General features: G+C 38.3%; 1 protein-coding gene across 2 annotated transcripts in view; it reads left to right on the top strand.

Moving 5' to 3' along the window:
• The first annotated feature begins 778 nt into the window (after nt 1-778).
• Nucleotides 779-12,918, top strand: part of SNX25 (sorting nexin 25) — a 72,053-nt gene continuing 59,913 nt past the window's right edge. For both annotated transcript variants that reach the window (XM_010137045.1, XM_010137044.1), the window contains exons 1-2: nt 779-800; nt 10,462-10,678. In XM_010137045.1, coding sequence (XP_010135347.1) covers nt 779-800; nt 10,462-10,678 — 239 coding nt within the window. The remainder of the gene's footprint in view (nt 801-10,461; nt 10,679-12,918) is intronic.

The following is a 12,918-nucleotide window of genomic DNA, read 5'->3' as shown; positions in this document are numbered from 1 at the left end:
GTGGCACTGGGGACAATTTGTATTTCTGATTAGAATTACATTCCTTTCTGTATAAGGACAGCATGAATCACTGCTTTTTGTCTACATCCTGAAAAATGTTTTTCTATCCGCCCACCTGTTTGGACACTCTAAGAGCTAATACTTCAAAACAGACAAATGTTTGTGTAGTAGAACAGCTTAAAATGCTGGAAATGTCTTTAAAGGAAGAAGCCCAAAACAATGTGAACCAAAATTACTGTAGGAGATCTAAGGGCTTTGCTTTTATTCTAAAAGTGGTTTATGAGGCTAAATTAAGTCCATCGTGAGACAGTAGACTGTAAAGATGTTATTTGCTATTGACCTAACTCCTGGAGATACCAAAAGCTGTGAAAAATACTAAATGGAAGAGTTCCAGCTTTTATATTAAATGCATGTCCTATTCTCAATGCATTGAATTACAAATGGTTACAGCTCCCTTCTACCAAAAACCCCATCCTTAAGCCAATTTGTCAAGTTGTGCAGCGTACAATACGCAACACTAGGTAGTAGTGTGTGGTTAACGAACGATGTATAATAAGCTCATAGACAGCTCATCTGTTTTAATCACATGGGGTGACAATACTCGTATAAAACCCAAATTATATAATACTATCATCTTGAATTCCAAACTTATTTCTTCTGCCATCTTTTGTTTATTCCTTCCTCTTATGATGAACGTTCTCTTTTTGAATTTCAGTGTAATTTGTCTGGAAGCTGCCATGATTCAGTCCAATCAAGGAGAGTGGTCATTTCTCACAACATGGATAAAGCACTGAAAGAAGGTAAGTCTTAACTTGGACAGAGGAGAATTAGATTCTGAGTATCTCTTGTCCTCTTAGCGAACTACAACTGCACCATAATCCAGGATTTTAGAACATGATGCTGGTGTATTCTTTGATACAAAATAAAAGTCCAAGGTCTTGGTCTTCCCAAGAGATCCATTGTAATAAGTAATGCGTTGTTTTTGCAATTTCACTGATATCTTGTCATTTTAGTGGCTGTTTTTTACAGAGATATTTTAAAATAGAATCCTTAATACTTGTGCACGAAACAAAATGGTAACATTTCAAAGATTTTTCGGTTGTGTTTTCCTGAACCGATAAATCCTGTAGACTCCTGCGAACAGTCTTCCTATTTAGTGCAAATCTTGCCATGAAAACTGAATCTACAATCAGCATGTGTATTTCCAGCTGATATAGTCTATGAAATCCATGGATCACCAGTACAATCCCTGGGTTTTAGATTGTAATATGTGAACTACGATCATATGGATTTAAAATACCTTAATTACAATTATTTAAAGTAAATCATTACTACTAATTCTGTGCACATTTTTTCAACTGACTCCTGGTAATACAAGATATTGTAAAACTTGAGATAGTGTCAGTTTGAAGCAAAATTTTTTTTTTTTCATTTGTAACTTAAAAGATTATGCTAAGTTGGAACTTAAAGGCAGTTTGGGGGGAGACAAAAGAAAACACAAATTCGTGTGCTGTAGCATTTAAAATATATTTATAAACATGGATGCCATTTCAGTCTTTTGTAAGGATTTTATCTGATTTTGAATATTTTTTCCTTTAAGATTTCTTTGCAGCACTTTTTTTCCCATATCTTTTTTCATATCTGGGGAGGATAATTTTAAAATTATCATTGGTTTAAACAGGTTGGTTGTCTCGTGAAAACTTCCTGGTATCTGTAATGTTTTTAAAGTTAGTTTTATGAATAGCTGTTAGCAATATATGTAGCTAAAATATACAATTAGAACATTTTACCTGATGTGATATGTTTCTGTGAAGGTGATTCATTATAATTTGATTTTGGCACCATTTAATCTGGAATCTGTCAAGTTATAGGATTCCTGATGGTGTGAAAAGGATAGTGGAGTCTAAACATTGCATTCATGAAATAAGCTCGAACAAGTTATTTGCTTTATTCTCATATATGCACTTTACATTTTGAATAACCTGCATTGTAGTTTGAAATTGCAGCCTTGATATAATCGACACAGAGTCAGAGGTGGTCGGGTTATTTGGAGACAGAGAACATCTTTACTCAGTAAAGCTGAAAGTTACCAGTATTTAAGTGATTCACTTTCCAGAGTCAAGGATCTTCTGTTGTGACAGCTTACTTGCCTTTCTGCCATTTCTTTTCAGAGGAGCTTTTACCCTTCATTCTCACTCGGAATTTTGGAGAGCAAATTTGTTAGATTTGGTTGTATTTCTTCCAGGCCTTAGTGACTAACAGAGCCAACTTCTCCTCCGTTATGCAGTTTGATGAGGATGAGACTGTACTTTTCATTCTACCACATGTAGACTTAAGCAAGATATTTTGTTTTGGAAGGTGTCTGAGTCAACTTAAATTTGAGATACTGAATTAACCCCCAAAATAAACGTTTTACTTTTTCATTACAGTGAAATGATCAGTCTGTGTGAAAATAAGCAGGACGTGTTCCTTGCCCTGTGACAGTTCTGAAATTTGTACTTATCTTGATTTTATGAGTGCTTTTTTCCAAGTTCGTGGTTAAATAAAATTTTATTAATAATGGTATTAAAAATACTCTTTGTATTTTTGTTTCATTAGTGCCATACTCTAATGCTAATCAATCTTACACTGATGAGGATTAAAGTATTTGTAAATCCCATGAATTTTTGCCAACTTCTTGCTGTCTAGATCTAACATGCTGTTCAACAGAATTCTTTAAAAAGTCTCATTCATTTAGTTAGACTCTCAGTTCTCCTGAGGTTTTAATCTTGGAGATCAGTTCAAACTCCTACCCCTACATGAGGTTTGAGTAGGTGTTGTCAGATTACCACAGTCAGCTGGGTTTTGCAGTGGCTTTTTAATCAGATTTTACTTCTCTTTACGTTACCTTAGAGATGTAAGGATAAAGTTTTTTGAGGAGCCAGCCTCATCTAGTTTCAGTGATGCTATTGCTGGTTATGAAGAGACAGCCCTTTGGTTAATTCTAACTTCATCACCTGTTTTTCATCCTCTGTGTAATTAAGTTTGCCTAGGATTTATTGCTAGTTGATAACTACCTTGCACCCTTCAGGAATTGCCTGTTGACTATTACTCAGTCATGCTGTGCTTTTGCTGGTGTTACAGTCAGTCTGTGTGGACGTGTTGGTGTTTAGAATGGCACTTCTGAGGTTCTGCGGTGTGTGTCTAACTTGATAAGCTGTCACTTGCTTTCCTGCATTATTTCTGATGTTCTTATCATAGTCTGTTAATGTAGTTGGAAGGTTAAATATCAGTGATAAGCCTTAGTTTTAATTGAAGGAGTCATGCATGGTTCCATTTCAACCATCAGTCTTATTTCAATAAAGTGAAAAACACTGCGGTGCTTAGTTTTCCTGTGATGGTCATTGGCTGATACTAGTTGTCTCTGTCTTCAATAGCTTCTTGCCTTGCCAAAGCCAGTGTAACAGAGTTGTTGGGAATTGTTGTTCTACAATGTTGATCTCTCAGCACCACCAAGACGGAACGTCTGTTTACCTTGGTTTACCGCGCAGTTCTAAACTTCTTTTCTGTCTCCCACTAACAACAGAGTAGTATAAAAGGATGGTGCTTCAGAGAGCTGTTTTGTTCTGAATTATAGCATGCTCGTGTAAGCTGCAGATACAAGGTGAGGGAAAGCTGTGAATTAGCCCTGCTACTGGCTGATGTGTTTTATGAACTCTTAAGTGCTCAAAACCAGAACAAGGATAATGTTATGTAAAGATTTTCTTTGTCGAATACGGTAGAAAGAGAAGGCCTTTTAATCTTAAACCCTTGAGTCCCATTTTCAGCTGGAGCTTGAGCCACTAACACTGAAATGCAGGGTGGTTTTTTTCAGTATTTTCTTGCTTTTTCTTGATAGATGATTTGATTCTTGTTTGCCTTTCATTTATCTTATGCAGAGAAAAGGTGGCCTACTTTTACAAATACTCTTAGCCTTTTAATGCTTCCCGTTGCTTGTCTGGTAACTTCATGTTTTCAGCCTGTATCATATGGTATTTTAGGAACACATCTCTAAAGACAGGCTGTGATCAGTCGAGACTTGTGCTGCTGTGGCTCAGCATACTGTTTGGGATGAGCACTCTAGCTGTCAGTAGATTTATCTGCTGTGTGTGTGGCTGGTCTCCCGTGAACTGAATTTCATCTTCCATTTTTATTGCCTCATATCCTGTGGTCTTTTTGTTATTCTTCACAGTCAGTCTTTGTCTCTACTGCTTTTGTAGTGTCAGGAAAATTGGTCTTCCTATTATTTACGTGGTTTACTGGGTCATTTATGACTAAGTAAAACAGCACAGGCCATAGCACAGATCCCAGCAGAATTCCACTGGTGAAATTCTTCTGCTGTGAAAATCAACTATTTATTCATATTCTGTGTTTCTTAGCTCTTAAAATATTTCATACCAGAGAACCATCTCTTCTTTCATAGTGGCTTATCTTTCTTCTATCATGTGTTGAGGTGACCTTGTTGGAAATACTTTGGAAATTTAATTAGATGGTACATAGGGATCAGATCTTGCCTGTCTGTGTTCTTGTTGACCATTTAGAACTCTGTTAGAGATGTAAGGCAGGCCTTCCCTTTACAGAAGGAGTTTTTTCCCAATCTATCTCACTTTCCAACTTAAGATGCACATGTTGACATTTAGGAAAAAAAATCATAGAAGCTTTTGCCACCCTTTATTTGAAAAGCTGTGTGGGGTTTTTTTTGTTGTTTTTTTTTCCCCCCCACAACTCTCAAAAAATGAGTTGTTTGGGTCCAAAATATGAGCAAGACTTAATTTGAATTCATGTTCTCACTGCTACTGGTGTTCAACACTTGGAGCTAAGAACTCTTGGCAAAGGGTACATGGGCGAAACTATTTGAACAGAAATTTTTTCTGTTTTTTTAAATGCATTTCCTAGATTTCTTTAAACATTTTTTCTCTTGGTTATATATTTAGAAATGTCCATATTTTTTCTGCTCATTCATTAGAATTATTAAAGAAGCAAATGACAAGAAAATTCTAATAAAAATAAACCAAACAATGTGGAATGGGAGGCTGTTAGGGTACGATCCCTTTTGCACAGGGACTATCCATGGATGCACAATGGTAAAATCTTATCCATTAAACATGTCAGTTTCATGAAACTTGAATAATGTAAAATGCCAATAAACCAAGAAATGGTAGCAATTTTCCAAGCACAAACTTTAACACGAGAACTGAAATCTATAAATCACTATTGGTAGTGACTGGGTGAGGTTCCCAGTCACTGAAGTCAGAGCATTTACACAGCGTTTTGCCAGCCTTTAACACCATGGTCTAAATAAAGAGGTTTTGGGCATGAGAAATTTCAACAAATAAAGATAATGTTAAGTATAAAACCTCATCATCTTAATTTGTATTATATAGCTAAAACATAATAAAATCTAAAATGCAGTAAGTGAATAATGGTCTGTGTCTCTTTAGATTTCAAAATTAGCATCTTGGAAATGATAGGGTGGTATATTCAGAATATTTACTAGTAACTTTGAGGGACTTCAACATAGGTTTGATTTTTTGAGGATGAAGATAAGACCTTTTTCTTCGACTGAATTGGCTTTTGGCAGGAGGGAAAAATAGTAGCTGTAACAAATAAAGAAGCATTTAATCTTTACTTCCATAGAACAGATCCTTGCCAGGTACTTAACAGTAGCATAGTCTGTCATCTTTTTCCATTAAATTTTTATTGAAAGCATTTTTCTTCAAGTGTAGCTTATGATAAGCATACCATGCATGTTAAATATAATGTTGTAATAGCACAGCATTATAATACTTTTCGGCTGTTTGATGTTGGTTTCCTGATGCAGGACTTTAACACAATTCATATTAATGTTGCATTTCTATTTTACAGATTGCAATGCTTGCTGTTGTGGAGTAATTCAAGCCAGTGTTGCAGTCACACCTTTTCATCTGTTGTTCATATAGGCGCAGGAGACTTTTGGATTTGACCATAACTTATCATAATGGTTCTGGTCTCTGCAGTGCTTTCAGGAAAGGATATTTACTCCTTTTTTGAAACTTGGAAGCCTATGTCTGCATTTGCTTAGGGAAAATACTTCTAGTCTGTCTTTTATTGGTGCACTGAGAAAATAGGTAGGCATTTAATCTTTGTAATTCAGATTTCTATGTCATTTTTCATGAAGTTGGGTAATGAATCTTAATAGCATAAAAACTGCTTAATGTGAAGCTCTGCAAATGGCATGTTTGAAGCCAATCTGACCCACTGGCTCTTGTGGTGCCATCGAACCTCTGAATGCGGAAGAAGGGTTAGCAGTTGCTGCAGACCTGCATAGGATCAGAAATGAAGAAAGGGTGTGGATGTGTGTCCTCACTAACTTACACACGAGCTTCTGGATCTCTACTGTCAATGCTGTTTTACTTCGCAGTCTTTAAAAAGAGTAATTGAAGAGGCTCAATTTCACATTCACATGGGAATGACTTTTAATCAAATTATAACAACTGGGGACTTGGCTTCTCTGAACTAATTTAGAAAATCCAGTAGACGTTTCTACAGTTTTGCACTAGACTCATCACTGTCACTGCATCCGATTTGATCAGAAGAAATTTGTTTCATGTTTGTAGTGGCTGAGTTAGTGGTAGTAAGGTATTGTCCTCAAAGGGTGTTCTGATTTTCTATTTATTCCTTTCTCGTCTTTTGACCAGTTGTTTGCAATGTTTCAGGGAACGTGCAGTGTAAAAATAATGAGTAGATGCATGAGCAGATTTCTGAAGGAAGCAAGCTGTGCTCTATGAAATTCTTACATTTGTTTTCTGTGTTTGTTTAGAGTGCTGAAAGAGATACCAGCTGCATCAGTAGGCATGAAACTACAGCAGCAACAGCACATCATGGCCAGGGTGACACGTACAGATGAGGCAGTTAGTGTCTGTGGCTGGTGTCTTTTTTTTTTTAAGAAAGTTGTAAAAGCTGTTTCACTGCTCATTTGGACATATTCTGGGCTCTACAATACTCTGAACTTTATAGAGGACAGCATGGTTAAACTGTTGTGATGCAGGAAGGGCAACAAGGCTCAGAAGTGACAAGGAAACTATAGAAAGCATGTAAAGGAAGAGACTTATAAAAGGTAGGTGTAGGAAAATATGGTTTGGAGTAATCCATTTAAGGTGTGAAATTGTGCAACTGGCAGAGAGAAACATTTTAATTTTGGTGATGATTGGTGATCTTTTGTCCTTAGTTTGATATTGTCACTAGATATTGTGGTTCTTTCATGTTGACACACCAAGATGAAGAACTGTACCTTCACCTTGCTGTGTCTGAGCAGGAGTCTTCCCACTAGAAGACCTAAAATACCTTCAGGTATTTCAACTGGGAATACAGTAAAGTTACAAGAGTTCATGGAATGATAGGAGTTGGAAGGGACCCCTGGCAATCATCTAGTCCAATGCCTCTGCTAAAGAAGGTTCACCTAGAGCAGGCTGGACAGGAATGCATCCAGGTGGGTTTTGAATATCTCCGGAGAAGGAGACTCCACAGCCACTCTGGGCAGCCCGTTCCAGTGCTCTGACACCCTCAAAGTAAGAAAATTTTTCCTCATGTTCAGATGGAACTCCCTGTGTTCTGGTTTGTGCCTCTTGCTCCTGTCGCTGGGCACCACTGAAGAGAGTCTGGCCCCATCCTCTTGGCATCTGACTTTTAGATCTTAATAAGCATTGATGAGATCGCCTCTCAGTCTTCTCCAGGCTAAAGACACGCAGGTCTCTTAGCCTGTCCTTTTAAGAGACAAGCTCCACTCCCGTAGTTGTCTTTGTAGCCCACTGCTGGACTCTCCAGTAGTTCCTTTACTCTTTTGAACTGGGGAGCCCAGAACTAGACACTGTACTCCAGATGTGGCCTAACTAGGCAGAGTAGAGGGGGAGGAGAACCTCCCTAGACCTGCTGGTCACATTCTTCTTAATGTACCCCAGGGTACTATTGGCCTTCTTGGCCCCAAGATCACGCTACTGGCTCATGGGTAACTTGTTATCCCTCAGGACTCCCAGGTCCTTCTCTGTGGAGCTGCTTTCCAGCAGGACAACCCCCAATCTGTACTGGTGCATGGCGTTACTCCTCCCCAGGTGCAGGGCTCTACACTTGTCCTTGTTGAACTTTATTAGGTTCGTCTCTGCCCAATTCTCCAGCCTGTCCAGGTCTCACTGAATGGCAGCACAGCCTTCTGGTGTGCCAGCCTCAACTCCCAGTTTTGTATCATCATGAGAGTTGTACTCTGATAATAGTTTTCTAATCAGCATTATTATGTGTTTGAATGTTGTTCTTTACCAGAGCACAGAGACTTAACATTCAATGTGACAGTGATTATGGAGTGAATTAGAAACTGAGCTCATTTTGGAGAGGAGTTGCCTGAAAATACAGTTATAAATTAAGGTTCAGTGAGAATAGAGATGTGTTATGAAAGAGAATGTAGTCTAAGGGATTGAGATACAAGTTTACTCTTGTGCTTTTTGAGAGCTCTGTCCAATAGATATCTGTAGGAGCCACCACTCTATACCATGACTTGGCTTCTTAGGCAAAAGATGCTGAAAAATAGGCTACTTTGCACCCTTGCAAAGGGTAGAGGGTGTCTGTAAGAAATTCTGGAAAAGTCATTATCTGCCAGTGGGTATGATAACAAATACCACACTTAGGGTTCGCTTGCAGAGTTGGTGAAAAGAAAGAATCCATGTGATCAACTGTGATAAACTTTCCGCAGCATTTCAGGTATTGCAACAGAAGACAGTAACCAAGCTATAAGAAAATGGTGGTTGCAGGAGGACATGGGGACAGCTGTGGAAAAAAGGGTTCGTAAAAATGTGTATTGTGATGGGAGATGAGATAAGTAATAAACTTCCGTTTCTAAAAAGCTGTTCCCTGTTGCTCTTTGGTCTATTGAGGGATTATTCTTCAGCTTGCTTATCAGAAGACCACTACCTTTTATACCTGTTTTTATCACTTTGTAGTATTTGTGAGTGAAAGTTATCAATGCAATATGATTTCTTCTATTTTCGAGAAGTAATGAAATTGGCTATGTTTCATCACTGGAAATTCCCATCCTTCAGTATGGCTGTATGTACTTTTTTTCCGCTCCTGGATTGGAAAAAAGAAACAAAACTTCAAAACTTCTATTTATTTCTTTAAACATTTTTCTGAATAATTAATTTAAAAACCTTGAAATTACTTGGTAAAAGGCTTTTAAGTATCTATTTCATCATACTCGGTGAAGTGACTCAGTTTCTTCATAAACCTGAGGAAGCTGATTTGTGAAGCATTTGTCTAGAAGCTTTTATCAATTTTGGCCTTTTCTTTTGCAATGTTTTTAACTGCAAAGGTGATGTTGAATGAGGTCTGCTAGTATTTTAGGCAGGCAGAAGTATCCAGCTTATGTTGTTCTGCTATTAGTATGATATTAGTTCACTGTTGCAGTGCCAGGGAGCTGCTTCTAGTTACTAAGCTGCCAAAAAACCCAACATCTGTCAAAGTGAAAAGTAAGAAATAGTGGCGTGACATGATTACTTTGTACCATGGGCTTACACTGACCTATGAGATGTACTTTTGATACAAGAAGTCTGAAATCAAGGATGTCTTGTAAAGAAGCTGTTCAGATTATCAGGCACATGCTTATTTTTCCTATTCTTGTTCAGTTACTCCTCTGATAGATGCAAACTTACTCCTCCTTCCACCCTAACTTTCTCCCCATCTTCCTGTGACTGCTAAAATGGCTCCTGTGTGTTCCCTGAGCACCCCCCCCTCCCTCCTAGACCTCCAAGGACATTTGCTATAATCAAACATTGGTAAAACGGATGGCACACAAATATTGTCAAAAAAAGAAGTCAGAATGGTAGAAGATGGTGTTGCCATGGGATTTGCAATTACAGTAATCTTGGTTATAGCTTGTAGGCATGGTTTGGAATAGCCCGTCATTTTTGAAGTTCATGCTGTCTCGCTAATCTACTTGTTCTCTCTTATCTCTAGCTTTTCTGATCCTATAATGTACTTTCTGCAGCATTGTTCAGTATCCTACATGCCGCCTTCGAAATCCAAAAACCTTACCACCTCTGCTTTTAACTGTGACTTTGGAGTGGAGACTGTTAAATTCCCATATAAAGACGACTAGTTTCAGTATGCAATAAGCCTAGATGCAGTCAGGTTATGTGGTATTTTGAATAACCAAATCTACTGTTGAGAGGCAGGTATTAGTTTGAGGTTTGTAACCTGACTGTCTGAGCAAATCTACTTAGAGGCTTGGCTTTGCAGAGTGACCTCCAGTAACCTGTTAGGTGCAGAATTCTGTAACTTTGCCAACCTTACTTTCTTTGGTGAGAATTTAAAACCCAAAGAAGATGATGTTTTTGAGGAAAAGGTGGAGGGTTATGTTTTTCCTAACTTGCCTTCCCCTTTTGCAGTTTTTGCTAATTAATTTTTTGTTTCGCCTTTCAGTGTTTGACTACAGCTATAGAGATTACATCCTGTCCTGGTATGGGCAACTCAGCAGAGACGAAGGGCAGCTGTACCAGCTGCTGTCCGAAGACTTCTGGGAGATTGCCAAGCAGCTGCGACAGAGGCTGAGTCACATCGATGTAGTTAAAGTTGTCTGCAATGATGTAGTGAAAGCTTTACTCTCGCACTTCTGTGACCTTAAAGGAGCCAATGCCAGGTAAAAAGAAAACTTTGCATTTCATTGCAATTTTCTGCTTCTCTCTTTGCTTTCAGATGTGCTACATCAAAGTAATAAAGAATGTGACACTTTTGTAGGCAACTGAGAAGGAAACAGTAGCAGCTTATTACCAGTTTTAGAGATCAAGCAGGCTTCAGGGCAACTGTAAGACCTGTGGAAGGAAACATTTGTCCTCCTTTTCTCAGAGTTCGGATCCACTGCTGTTTCCGTTTCATCCTTGAATCCTTTGCTCACGGTAGGAGGTGGGCTATGTGAGCAGTTCCTGCAAGTAGAGTGAACCTGCAAGGGAAAGGAGATGCACTGTCAGAGCAGTCAGCAGACAAGAAGATAGTTATTTGCACCTTTCCCAAAATAGCACCAAGGTTAATTCCATTCAGTTTCCCATTTCTTCTAGCCTTGGGAGGCAAAGCCTTGTGGTTTCTGTAAGTGACTTGTCCTGCAGTAACAAGATTTTTGTACTGGAAAAATTGTTGGCTGGATTTTCTTTCTCTGTTTAGGTTATCTTGCTAATTCCATTAATTTCTTTTTTTGGTAAGGCTCTCTTTGTCCACTTAAAAAGGTCAGCTGTCCACTGAATACTGGAGTTGCACCCAAATTGTAATTGCAGATGGGAACCCCTAACCTAAGCAGTTCCTACATCTTAATGCATGGTTTGTGTAATTACACACGCATGAAATATGGGCTTATGTCTACACTTAATCTGCATTTCAGTTATCCTAATTGAAATAAGCTTGGTCATTCAGCTGTAGATGACACATTTTATACTATGAAGTTGTTTTGCCTACTGTTAGATCCAGATACTTTTAACACCCCTTCAGAGAAGAAAGACCAACTTTTCTGTCAGTGACCAGTCTGTGTGTTGTCATTCACACTTCCTTCTGTTCTGGAGCAGAAGATAGATTTAAGGTATTCGTGGTAGATGCTGGCTGTGTAGGAAATGTGTAGGAAATAGACAGGAAACTAAAGGGGTTATGTACAAGAAAAGGAGGAAATTAAGGTGTATGCGCATTGCAGTGGATCTTGCATTGGCTTCCAGATATGACTCTCTTTCGGCTCTAAAATATGGTAGAAATCTCTTGGTCACTCCAAAGTGTGTTCCCTGATTTTTAAGCATTATGCTTGGACTTGCCCTTGGTTTTGGAAAGAGTTTGATTTGAACAGTTTAAGGATGAGGATGTTTGGTTTGGTTTGGGGTTTTTTTATGTGTGTTTTCTTGTTTGAAACTGGAGATATAGAATCTACAGTTGCAGAATTATTTATTATTATTAATGCTGATTCTTGAGGAGGTTCCCTGTTTACTGAGAATTACAATCAATTGCTCTAGGTGAATTTTGGATTGTTGTATCCACTATGTAGAGCTATAATATATTCTCTTGGCTATAACTGTTTGCCTTTGGAATGGTAAATGCATTAGTTGGTGCTGGATAAGGCAGGCTGCATTAACACGGTAATGAAAAAAATCCTATCAAGTATCAATGTAGTAACAGGTTAAGAAAACACAACAAACCCTGCAGCTGTAACTGCAGATTTTGTATAAGTTGAAACTGGACCCATTGACTGTTTTTCAGCTGTGAACCTGTGAATTCACAAGGAGGAAGGTCTGGTTTTAAGGTGTCTAGCAGCAGATCAGTTGCATGTAGGCGAGACAACTTGCAGCTTTTTCATCTTACATGCATTGCTGAGGTTTACCTTGAGGTCTAGTTTGGGCTCCAAAGGATTCTGTCTCTCTTCAGTTACAAAATTTGTGGCAATTCAGGATATTTTAGGTAGGAAACCATTTCATTCTTAATATTAACACAGTGTAGAAATGGAATATGATGCTTCCCTGTGTCCAGTGTTAGCTGGTTTATGTGTTTGAGATATGGAAGAAAAATCCTTGGATTTATTGGTAGAAGCCACTACTCTTTTCCTGTATATAGTACAGAATGACAGGATTAGCCAAGGACATGCTGCAGGATAGAGACGATGGTGTTGGGCCATTCTTATTTTATAGAAGCTTTATCCTTTCATTCCTTTGTATCTTGTTCACATGTCTTTCCTTGGCTGCTTTAAGTAGAATATAAGCAAGCTGAATTCTGGCAATGCTATTTTATGTGATCAAGAATGGACTGTGAGCTGAGTAAGGTGGTGTATAATGCTGGAAATGTTCATGTTGGTATGTTGGTGCAGCATTGTCTGTGGAGGCAGTAGCTTTCCAGGGGCTAGAATTACCTGTTCCC

This window comes from Buceros rhinoceros, unplaced genomic scaffold (genome assembly GCF_000710305.1).
Source record: "Buceros rhinoceros silvestris isolate BGI_N320 unplaced genomic scaffold, ASM71030v1 scaffold885, whole genome shotgun sequence".
Lineage (NCBI taxonomy): Eukaryota > Metazoa > Chordata > Aves > Bucerotiformes > Bucerotidae > Buceros > Buceros rhinoceros.
This window is presented reverse-complemented; position numbering and strand designations above follow the sequence as displayed.